The sequence below is a fragment of the Cornus florida genome, unplaced genomic scaffold, assembly GCF_030987335.1.
Source record: "Cornus florida cultivar Cherokee Brave unplaced genomic scaffold, ASM3098733v1 CherokeeBrave_3.0.0_Hap2_Chr08, whole genome shotgun sequence".
NCBI lineage: Eukaryota > Viridiplantae > Streptophyta > Magnoliopsida > Cornales > Cornaceae > Cornus > Cornus florida.
The window spans coordinates 29285242-29297820 of record NW_026775578.1 but is presented as its reverse complement, the minus strand read 5'-3'; the positions used below and the strand labels follow the sequence as shown (position 1 = coordinate 29297820).

Here is a 12579-nt window from a genome sequence, read left to right as displayed (position 1 = left end):
TTGTGAATTACCAGTGATGCTGACGGCGCATGGATTTTTTTTTTTTTTTTTCATAATGCATTTTGTACATGTTAATCATATATCTCTCTCTTTCATAGCTCAATCTTTTGTTTTATTTTTCTTGACTGAATGTCGACGTATCTCCTTTCGAGTTGCTTTGAACTGATCTGATGGATCTTAGGGTTAATGACACACATGAATGAGTATTTATCATTGAAATATAGAACGGGAAGGTTTTTGCTTATTGTTACAGTTTGTTGTGGTTAATTTGCTAGTTGCCAGATTTGTGACACTATATTTTCAGTGGGTTGGACAGACTGATATTTTAATTTTGTAAGAGTGATGTTATTTCATTTTCTAATTTGCCTAAAATTTACATTTTTCTTATATTTTTATTTATTTATTGGTAAGAATATATATTTATATATTTTTTAATTTTCTTTTTGGCTTCACAAGAAAATTCATCTACGTTAAGAGCAAAGGATAGTAGGAAAGAGGAAGAGATTTTATGTGATGTTTAGACGAAGCAAGTGGGCTTTAAAGCCAAGGCTGTTGGCCAACAAGCATTTTGGGCCCAGAAAGTCCTTGGCTTGCTCGGTTTGGTGCGTGTGTGCGCGCGTGTGTGTGTGTGAGAGAGAGAGAGAGAGAGTCTAGAATTTTCCTAAACTTATTTTCTAGAAATTGACTCCTCTTTCTCAAACCAGAAAATAAACTTAATTCAATGTGTTTAACCGTCGAATTTACATGGCTTTTATCCCTAAAATATGTTTGACAACTGCATGGTACACGAGCCCTTCTAGATCATTACACACACACACACACACACATATATATATATGAATTATCTTGCCTTTTTTTTTTCTTTTTTTTTTAATTGACAAAAAACATAACTCAAAACGACCTTTTACTTTACTTTGGAAAGTGTGAAAGTATCATTATATTACAATACCCTTGACATCTTGCTTGTTAATTGGTCCGTGATAATATTATTTAATTTTAGTTAATCATTAATTGGGTTAATATATATAATTCTTGAGTGTCTTCAGCATAAAACACAGATTGATGCTAACAGAAATAAAGACAAAAATTGAAAAATAAAAATGAACTACTTGATGAAATGGCAATTCATCATTGGCTTTCAGTTGATTCTTTTGAAATTTTCCCTCTCAATGTTTTTAATTTAGTAGGCAGTCGAAAATGATTGGTAGACCTTTTTAGACTTTGAGTCCTAAAATGTTCTTATAATGGTATCATAATAATTTAAATATTAGTTACACTCCAATAATATAATATTTTAATTATCTCTTTTAAGGGTCATAATTGTTTGGTGAAATCAATTAAAAACAAAAAGAAAGATAAGATTTGTTCAAATATGAGTAAGAAAAGTCAGTCTATGGATTAAAATGTTAAAATATTAGGTTCGTTTATGATGATTCACACTAAATAATGAATTTTTTTATTTTAAGAAACTCAATGAGAGTCAATCATGGTTGGCTTAATTAATTCACTTCAGTCCATTCACTTTGACTTATTAACTCTTGCTTAATGAGTCACTCAGCTCAGTTGAGTTAATGCATCATTATATATATATATATATTGTTGAAGGAATCACTTAATTTGCATGAGTTTCATGAATTAATCTCAGACCGAACACAATAATTTTCAACAACTTACATCAACTAAAGTTTTGATTCAACACTGGTCAACAAAACTTACATTCATGAGAGAAAATGTCATCTATTTCTTTTAACATGCATAACATATAGTGTCTACTTTGTCAAATTAGTCTGCCTTAAACTCTAGAAATATATATATATATATATATATATATATAACATATTATATATATATATTTCTAGAAAGTTAGATATCATATATATACATATATATGTATATATATCATTATCACTACTAAGTCATCTCCTTCTTGAAGATTACTAGTTCTGCATAAATTGCGGGAAGACACTGGACTTAGAATTAGAAAATTAAACCCCTTGACTTGGAATTAGTTCTGCATAAACAGAATTAGAAAATTAAACCTCTCGACTTAGAATATTTCATTTCCCCCCAAAAAAAAATACAGCAAGATTGAAAATATATAGGGTTCTAGAACCATAAAAATTATCAAATATATATGAATTTAGACAATTTTACTTTTAGAAAAAAGTTTTTTATTCTTATTTTTTTTTGGATGTGAATGTGCAGTTTCTAATTTTGGGGAAACTTTGCTCAAACCTTAGTAGGCCCAATAGGGTTTACATGTTCACACTACAAAGTCTACAATAGTCTTTCTTAATTTGAAAAATAATGTGAAGTCGAGTTTGTGATCCAGCAAGAAATCACCATTAATTCTAAAGCTTGATTTGTCGTCATTTTATAGTCAAAATCGAGTACGGTAGAATTTAATCCGTTCTCTCTCTTCATGTGAGTCAGATGTTTGGAATTCCTTCTTTATCACCTCTCAAAGTAAAAAGCTGAAGCAAAAGAGAAGTACGGTGTGAGAATTTTGTATTTTTCCAAGGTACGTAATATATATATATATATATATATATATATATAAATATAATGTAGTTTGTGATGAAACTTGTAACGTATATAATTAATTAACTTAACTTCAGGATATAATGATAAAGATTTTAACTTCATATTCAAAAGGTTTGGGACTTCGAATTCTCTTCAGACTTCTAAAAATTAATTTTAAGCAATAGTGTGAAAGTTTGAGTTTGTCATCAAGATATTAATTCCAAAGCCTAATTTGTGACGTTTTATAGTCAAAATTGAGCATGGTAGAAATTAATCCATTGTAATTTGTTTAATGTGACAAAAAAAGAAAAAGAAAAAATAGAACTGTGCTATGCACAATTGTGAATGTTGCCCGTTTTGTAAGTTCAACTCTTGAATTTTGTAGGCCTGCATATATAAAGATTGAGACTATGCAATCGTGATTGCACTTATTATTTTTTTCAATTTAGAATGGTTCAAGTTCTCGGTGGAGGCAAAAGACGGTGTGAAATTTTTTCGGAAGTTAATATGTGTGTGTATATATACACACATATATATTGTTTGTAATGAAATTTGTAATCTATATATTTAATGAATATGGCAAAGATAAGGGGTCTCTCAAACTAGCAACGTACGGTAAAAGTCGGGTTGACAAACAAAATAGGTTTTGCCAATTACGGTCCATCTCCTTGTTTCTACGGTATATATTACTTTACTAATATAAGAGATTGAAAGTCCATAAAATTCTAAATTTGCTTTTTGAAATATATATATATTTTTGTAACAGAATTTGACCAACAGTCTTGCAAGTTGGCAACTTTCTTTTTTCTTTGTTTTTTTTTTTCCTAGTTTGCAAGTTGGCAACTTGACCATTACTACAAAATAAAATGGACATGCGACTGGGTATTTACACACTAGTGGTTTATTGTTTCACGTCGAATCTAGATAGAAAATATATATATATATATATATATATATATATATGTATTAGGTGTTAGTTTTAGAAATTATTACACATAAATAATGTTAATGATTCATATATATCATTTGATGGAGTCAAAGTCTAATAGTTTCGAAAAATTAAACACAATACTATTTATTCTAACAGAGGTACCACATTTAGACACATAGGTACCACTTTTTATGTTTGCTGGTATTACTTTTTGTACTGCACAAAAAAGTGATACTTGATGCACAAAAAGTGGTACCTCAAAAACAAAATTGGTACATCTGTGTGAGAGTAAACTTAAATTTTTTTTTTTTTTCTCTCCAATATTCTTATATTAGTTGTAAGTATATAGCTTCCGTGGTAGATATAAATGGCTTCTGGTGGCTCAATTATCTTTTCTCGTAATTTTATTGTATGACTAATTAATTTAATTCTTGTATAGTAGTTATTAATCAGTAATTAATTAAAGGTGATTTTATATATGACTTTGACAACTAGTCATCCAATCAGGAGAGATTTTATTCGTGGGCCATTTTAACCTCCATTTATGTATTGCTACGTATATACTATTTATGGTCCGTATACATGACTTATAGATCACTTGGACTTCAAAATATTCAGATTATTAATGTGAATAAAAGGAAAGTTTGTCGTTATAGTGAAATCGTAGAATATGGTTGCAGTCTTGCATGTGACCTTAGGGACTTCATTTCGTTTTGTTTGATGTATATGACAATTGATATATATAGGATGGGGGACCAAAAGATCATCTTTGTGGCCTTTGTCTAAACCAATATTCTTTAGCCAAGAAATTCAGGCATGTTTATATATATATACCCTCTCTCTCTCTCTATATATATATATATTGGAGAGAGAAAATTATAGAGAGAGAGAGAGAATCATCTAATGGGATGCCGACAGATGGTTGTTTGGTTTTGTGGGTTGCACGTGTCATGGTGAGTATTGCTCAAAACGCGTTTCAACTTTTGGCCTATTGGAAAGAAAGTTGCTAGGACTAAAAACAGTGTGTTTCCTTTCTCTCGTCGAGAAGGAAAGGAAAAGAGAGATAAAAGTGAAATGGGGTAGAAACAAACAATGAATCGAGAGTAGGATTCACATTTGCATGTGTTGGCTGCTTTTTGAAGTTCGGAAGTAACATTCTTATATTGATACGTGAACTATTAATTTATGAGCAATAATACTTATTCGAAAGGGGGCTAAGTGGAGCCAGACCGGGAGTGAATTTGGGAACGGAGCGTGATCAGAGGTAAAATTAGGTAATAAACAATGAGAATTTGAGCGAGAGCATGCGCGGAACGTAAGAACCACGCCTGTTGAGAAGATTGTGTGACTTAAGAGAGTAATTACATTCTGTCAGCATACTCCAAATATAGAATATGTATCATTTTTTCTCACTTACATTTCCCATTCTTCCTACTTACCCTTCCTTTTAAATCTCGAACCCTCAGCGAAAGAATTGTTCAACCCTCTCAATTAAGTATACATTTTTTCCCCCTACATATGGAGTCAAGTGTTTTCACGTAACTAACCTATTTAATCATTATGAGATTCGTTTCATTTCAAACTTTGATCTTCTTCTTTAACTAAGATGAAATATTTTAATAATTTGTTCGTTAAGATTCAACTTTGATGCACAGAAATACCATGAATTAATTATAAATTTTAAAAGTGATAAAATTATCATTACCTTAATCCATTATAAGTGAGAAAACTTGAAACATTAATACTTGATGACCACGTGTGTGTTTTTCCAAGTCTATTAATATTTCGTTTGTTTGGTTAGAAAATAGACTTGGAGATCTTCCAACCAATTGCAACCTTTCCCGGCCAAGACGACTGTCAAACACACCCCAAGGGCCAAGGCACGCAGACCCTTCAAAAAAACCATCCAAACATGCCATTGAAAAGTCGGGTTCGCAAACGCAACAAGCACGTTTTATACGACTTATGAGAGTGTCTAGTGACTTGAAGCCCAAAAAAGGTGACTTGAACTTCATTGTATATATATCCTAGTTTAGTTTTTGGCTTTTTGGTATCAAAAAGCCAAAATTATATATATATATATATATATATTTCTAATAGAGCCATTAATTTAACTGTATCAGATCCTTACTTTCCAAAATGAGGGTATGGATTAAAACTTTAGTGGAGATTGACATGTGTGTGACCAACTAAAAATAAAATAAAATAAAAACTGAAGACTGCACAAAATTTCAAATAATTGGAACAATTGTTAAGTTGAGTGTGTATATATATATGCTCCAAATATTTGGAAATCATATAAATCACGTTCTTGTATTCACACAATTCATATCTTTGGGTGCCTATATATGACCCTCTTTAACTGATAAATCATAGCTACCTTATGTTTGAAAAATGAAAAGCACCTACCCAATGAATTATTATCCTTAGTCCTTTTCTCAGCAAGTCATATGAAGTAAACAAAAATACAGACAAAATGAAATTTAAAAAATTGGTCAAGGGACAAGTTTGACAAGGAAGCAATATTGAAAAATCACTTCAAAATAAAGATAAAAATTAGGTCACCAATAAGATGTTTTTAACATATATTATGACTCACCACAGGATCAGTACAATTAACTACAAAGACAGCTTCCTACCTTTTCTCTTCTAAATATAATTTATTTTTTAAATTTTTTTTTTTTTTTTTTTTTTTTCCATAAATGGGGTTTTCTCATGTCAATGATCACTATTGAATCAACTTTACTACAATTAATCTCTTAATTTATTGAAATATATATATATATATATCTATAATGTATTTCTCTCTCATTTTCTTATCATCCCCACATGAATATATATGTAACCTAAACTTTCTGCAACCTCTTTTCATGTCCAAAGAGGTTCCCAATCATCAACAAAGAAGCTTGAGCTTTCATGAGGTAGTTGTTGAGGGATAGGTTGAACTTGAGACTGTGACATTTCCATGCAAAGTAAGGCCACCAAATTAGCTTGCTGGCATTCCATGTTGGCGATCTCGGCTCGTGCCTTGGCCAGCTCTGCTTGGAGCTCACTGACATGCTTCTGAAGCTGACAAATCGCGCCTGCACATCCGTAGACCGGATCTCTCAGCCTTGCATTCGCTTCGTAAACCATGCTGCTCACTGCGTCTGCCCTTTGGGACTCAGGAAGTTCCTGATAAATATTTGTTATCAATATTCAAAGCTCAAAAACAACCACATTGTAAAAATTGTCTTAACCTAGTGGTAATTTGAGTGTCTCTCTCTATATATATGTGTGTGAGCGATACATGTGTATATTGAAGGTCTCTCCTTGATCTGTAATAGATTGCATGTTCAATAAGAAGCAACTTCAAGGATAAACAATTTCTAATTAAATATATAAAAAAATGTTTACAAACTTAAACATCAAATTACCAAAAAATATATATATATATAATAATAAAAAATTTGGGAATCATTTGGGTCACCTGCTACTCTTGACCTTCATATATGTGAATTTTATTTATTTATTTGTGAAAAAAAAAGGGTAATGTCAACTTTTTCAAACCATATATCCAAGAGGTGGAGCCCCATTCACCAAACAAAGGACTAGATTACCATCCAATTCAAGTTCAAATATTGAAGTGTAACATGCTTTTGTAAAGGAGACAAAGAAAGCCCGATTTGAATTTGGGTGTTGTGAAAAAGAACCCACTTGAACATAGGTTAGAAATAGTGGGAAGTCAAATATACAGACTAATCAAGGACTAATTCTACATTCAGTAACGGATTCAGAAAATTGTACGAGAGGCGCGGCCCTTAAACATATAAGGATATTTTGAAGATTTTAACAAAATTATACAAAAATACATAATCGATCAGCGGGGCTCGTGCTCCCCCTGAGCCCTTAAAAGGTCCGTACCGTGTTCACACTAAATCCAAATGAATGCAAACTTTGTTGGAATATAAATCTTGAGGTGATCGCATAAATACAAGTAACAAGTCTTAGAGAATGTGAGAGCTTCTGGTGAAACTCCGACGATCTCCAAAGGCTAGCTGAATGGGCATGAATCATTTACCTGCAAAAACTTGATGATGTTGGCAGCTCCAAAGACTCTATGGGCTATGGTGAACTTGAGTGGATCCGAAGGCGGGAAGTATGGCGCCAAAACGCATTTGTCCGCGCACCGGCGACGGAGAATTTTGCATGCAGCGCAAGGACTTAGAATAAGCTGTGGTGGAGAGGGAGTAGTGGCAGTAGGGGAAGATTGGGTAGGAGAAGTTGATGATGTAGAGTATGAGAAGGGATCACTAGTAATGGACACACTGATAGGAGGAGTCAGGGTCCTGTCAGTGCAATCCATTCTAGAGAGAGAAAGAGAGAGAGAGAGAGAGAGAGTTGAAGGTAAGAGGGGTGAGGACGATGAGTTACTTTGAGATGGTTTAAGCATATGAACAAAGACTATATATATATATATAGAGAGAGAGAGAGTGGGAAAACCCGACTTAGTGTGCTGTCATGCAGCATGTCATCACACCAGTTGCTCACGTCATCAGTATGAAAGATATATATATTACGTGGTTGCGGCGAATTTTATATATATATATATATATTTATATTTATATTTTATTCTAATTTTTAAGTGGATTATTTTAAATAAACATAATGTTGTAATAAATTAAACTACATATGTGATATAGTTTTAGATTATGTATAATGTATGTGCTTATTGCATATCTTACATATATATATATATATATTTTCTTTCACGAAATCTTGTCAAATACAGTAACAAATGACATAAAGTCTAGATGTTTTACTTTTAAGTGATCACGGTGTAGTACGATGAAATATCTTAATTCATAATTTAATACAAAATGTTAACGTTAAAATTTTGAGGATTAAATTTTGACATCGACCGATTTTGTGGCATACAAGGAAACAGACCAGTTGAAAAGGTGGACTCATTTCATGTCAAAACTAGAAAAAGAAAAAAAATAAAAAGTAGTACTTATACTAATTCCCATAACAACCAAATCTTTGTGTTTTAACAAGAAGGTAAGTTAGAGCATAATTTAAGCCATTTTTCAACTTCAAAGTTCAAACCACATGACCGACTTTTTAAAAATTACTCTAAACCGCACACGTCTAATATATATTTTGTTCTTAATTGTTGTGATTGAGAAAGGTGAATTAATGTTGCAGGGTATAGCAATGTTGGTAGAATGATTTGGAAAATAAGTTATTGAGGTTTTGCTTTTGGATCATATTTCTAACTTGAATGATGCATTTGTTGTGAGGAGTCTACTCGTGTTTTAAGAGAGAGAGAGAGAAAAAAACTAAATTAATGGTAAATTAATTGAGAAAGATGTTTGCTTTTACAAATAAAAGGTTTAGATTGCTAATATATGTAATGACATATGATAGACATGAACGGATTTGGAATTATGCAACAAATAAGAAAGTACATTATTCAAAATAATTGGTCAATTATGCAACAAATAAGAAAGTGAAGCCTTTCCCTTAATTGTATTTGATAAAAATAGTCAATTGAAAATTATCAAATTAAACAATTCACTGCAAGTATTTGATGTGAGTATCACTTCTCAAATTTTTTATGTTTGAACAACTATAAAGATTAAGTGAACATTTTTATTTTTTTTTATTTTTTTTATTTTTTTTTATTTTTTTTAACGAATTAGAGTTTAAGATATCTTTTACTTTCTAATTAAGGACATTATTCAAAATAATATTAATAGTGATAACAAGACAAGACAGAAAAATAATAATAATAATAATAATAATAAATAATAATAATTTATTGGAGCAATGATAACATCACGACGGACATTTGAATATTTTATTTTTTAGTGGTATATCGGTAAGACACAACAGAAGCATGGTAATGACCCATTTTGAGCACTTAAAATATGACGGGTGGTTTTTCGAAAAAGAAAAAATTCAATGCAAATTAAAATATATTATAGATTAATTAAAAAAATAATATAAAATTTAAGAAAACAAAAATAACAAGCATCTACCTCTAACCTCTAAATTAGTAATTTTTTATATTTATATGAATAAAAATTATTATTATTTATTTATTTTTTTCACTATTATTTTTATATAAAACTCTTACCATAGGGATCATGATTATTACATATAAATGGTGTTCATGAGTCATATTTATCATTTAATAAAGTTAAATTTTTATAGTTTTGAAAAAGTAAAAACACATAAATATCACATTTAGACACATGGATACCACATTTAAGCATATCGTATCGTACTCTTATCTCCGTATCTCTATCCGTGACTTCTTAAGATCATATCCTTCAGAGAAGGCCACCTGGAGAGTTATGCCACCCAAAATAACTGTGTCGGGTGCCGACTATGTACAGAAGAAAACGACTAAGCAGATGCTGCCATTCTTGAAGCACCATATATATTATTATTTCTTTCAAAAAGCATTTATAACGATGATATCTATAATACAGTGATGTGGTGATTAATTGAAAATTGACTAATATATATATATATATATATATATAGAAGTCTACGTGGATCTAAATTGGTAGAGAAGAAGATGGCAACAAGCAAGCATGGTGGGGCATTAGTTGGGTAGGGAACCGCTAGGTCGTGTAGAACGAGATTTAGACTGACCGACTCCAAAGTCGTCAAAAAGATTGTGACATTGCGTCGTTATTTCTATGCGAAGACACATTTTTTTCTGGCGTGACACATTGTTGTGTCGACACTGCTTCAATCAACTCTCTCTAGCTAGGTTTGGTTTGGTACCAATGAATTAAAATTGTGGAAGACATGGAGAGTAGGACAAATGAAAAATATCTTGAAGGTTTTTGCTTGAAGGAAAAAAATTTAGGGAAAATGATTTGATTTGAAATTAAAATTCTCTCTTGATACAGTCGGTTATTCGGTTGGTGAAATTTATCACTTTTTTTTATTATTGAAATTATGAATTGTCATTCATTTGTCTTTTGTTTATTTTAAAATTTCATCATTAAAAGTGTTAGAACTTCACCGACCGTGAGGACAACAAGAAATTGTTAGATTATTTAGGTCCTTTAATTTTTTATTTTTTTTAAAAAAAAATTGGCAAAAAATTAACAATCTCATTTATTCATAAAAGGGACTCGAACCATCAAGGCCTCACCATCCTTTTGATAAGTCCTTTTGACTTGACCATCTTAAAAAAAGAGATTTTTTTAAAGGGTAAAAATGTCAAAAGGGTTAAAATGAAATGCTTTCCACATTCTTACTCAAAAAACAATAAAAAACAAATTCGTGAGAAAATTTCTGTTGTGATGAAGATGTTTTTTTTCTTTTAGGATAATTAAATGTTTAAGCTCACATGGGATGAAGTTATTAAAATTCTCTTTTCATACCGTTGGTTTGTTACTACGTGTGAAGTTCATCACTTTAATGGTGAAATTCACTATCAAAATTGTGAAATTTCATTTATTTGTATTTTTGGTAACAACAACAATAAGGTCATTATTGCCGATACAATTCACATGTTGCGACAATCACTGATCAACTTACGAATCTAAAACAAGATGTGTTTTTTAAAATTGGTTTCAATAAATGATTTTTCAAAATTTAAGAAAAAAACTTTTTATATCATATATTAAAAACCTAAGGATAATAGTGCAGGCCTTACCAGCTGAGTTGTTCATGCAAGCTCTAAAATCAACATTTTCTTATATCATATATTGCTAAAAAAAAAATGATGTAAATAGAAAAATATATATCATATTAAATAATATAATATCAACTCAACTCAACATATTATTATTCCCAAAAAAATAAAAAATAAAAAATAAAAAAAATGCATCAAGTTAGATAATGTAACATCAACCCAACTCAATAAAATCTTATTCAGACTATTTAAAACAGGAAAAGTGGTTAATATGATAAATCAGCTCAAAAAAACGGAAAATCTAATAAAGAAAATAAAACATTTCATTTGATGTAGGAAAGTGTAATATATATATATATATATGACCCTAGACTAAGCTTATAGGCCTAGAAAGAATATGTACCATAACTACCGTGTTGCAGTAAAACTTTGTTGAGTTGTACCATCACAATTCACAAGATTTTCAATGTAATCATGTTTGTATGACAACAATGCTAATTATTACTTCTTGATTAAAATATAATTATGGATTTTGGTCGAGACTAATTTGTTTTGTCTTCAACAAGAAATGCTTGCTAAGTCTCACAATTAATTATGTAAAGCAAGAATCAATCTCCAAATTAGTGAGAAAGAGGGGGGATGGATGGTGGGCGAATACGAGTGAGAATTGATTATCATTAAAGAAACACGGAAATGGATATGGACATGACATGTATGTAACGATGTAACAAATTATGCAAAATTAAGATACGAATAACGCAAGAATACAATCATTAGCAAATGTATCATTTTATATTTAGAATAAAGTCATAAAACCACACATGCTATTAGAAATATGTATATAACCCCTAACATTATTAAACAACCCCACAACTAACAAACCTCGTATCCGTATTAACTAAATTGTGAAGCGACAAAATTAATCTTACCATATAATATTAAATATAAAAGGTTGATAATTGTTATTTTAAAATAACAAATTTACCCTGGGTCCATTCCAATTGAAAGCAAACTAGTCGCTAAATTACGAAGCACATTGAATTTCAAGCCACAACCTTAGTCCACTTTATGTAACTCAAACCCCGTACTATCAATGTTGCAATCTACGTGTCTAATCCATCTTTATCGATTTTGTCGATGAATGAAACATTAATTGTCACGCAGGTAAAATACTCCTACTGGTCTAATATCACGTGTCAGATTGCAGGTAGGAATTAAAGAACCAGACATGCCAAATCCATGTTTTTTTTTTACCGAAATTCATTCCAAATCCATGTTCCCAAACAACATTCATTAAACAACAAAGTTTACCAAATTAGACCTAATTAATGAGCGAGGTTCTCGTGGTACTCATTACACCCTAATTATAGATATGAAAACACTCAGATCCAGTCTAGAAAAGCTGGCAGAATGAGATACGATTATTTATTACCATAAATATTACCACACGAAAAATGCTAGTTGCATTCATACTTGTGATGAT

General features: G+C 30.8%; 1 protein-coding gene across 1 annotated transcript; it reads right to left on the bottom strand.

Annotated features, from left to right (window-relative positions):
• Positions 1–5800: 5800 nt before the first annotated feature.
• Positions 5801–7865, bottom strand: LOC132271036 (LOB domain-containing protein 1-like). The gene is made up of 2 exons (XM_059772275.1): positions 7515–7865; positions 5801–6628 (listed from the first exon to the last, which is right to left on the bottom strand). Exons 1-2 carry the CDS (start codon positions 7797–7799, stop codon positions 6323–6325), a joined length of 591 nt encoding a protein of 196 aa, XP_059628258.1. The 5' UTR covers positions 7800–7865; the 3' UTR covers positions 5801–6322.
• Between the last annotated feature and the right edge of the window lie 4714 nt (positions 7866–12579).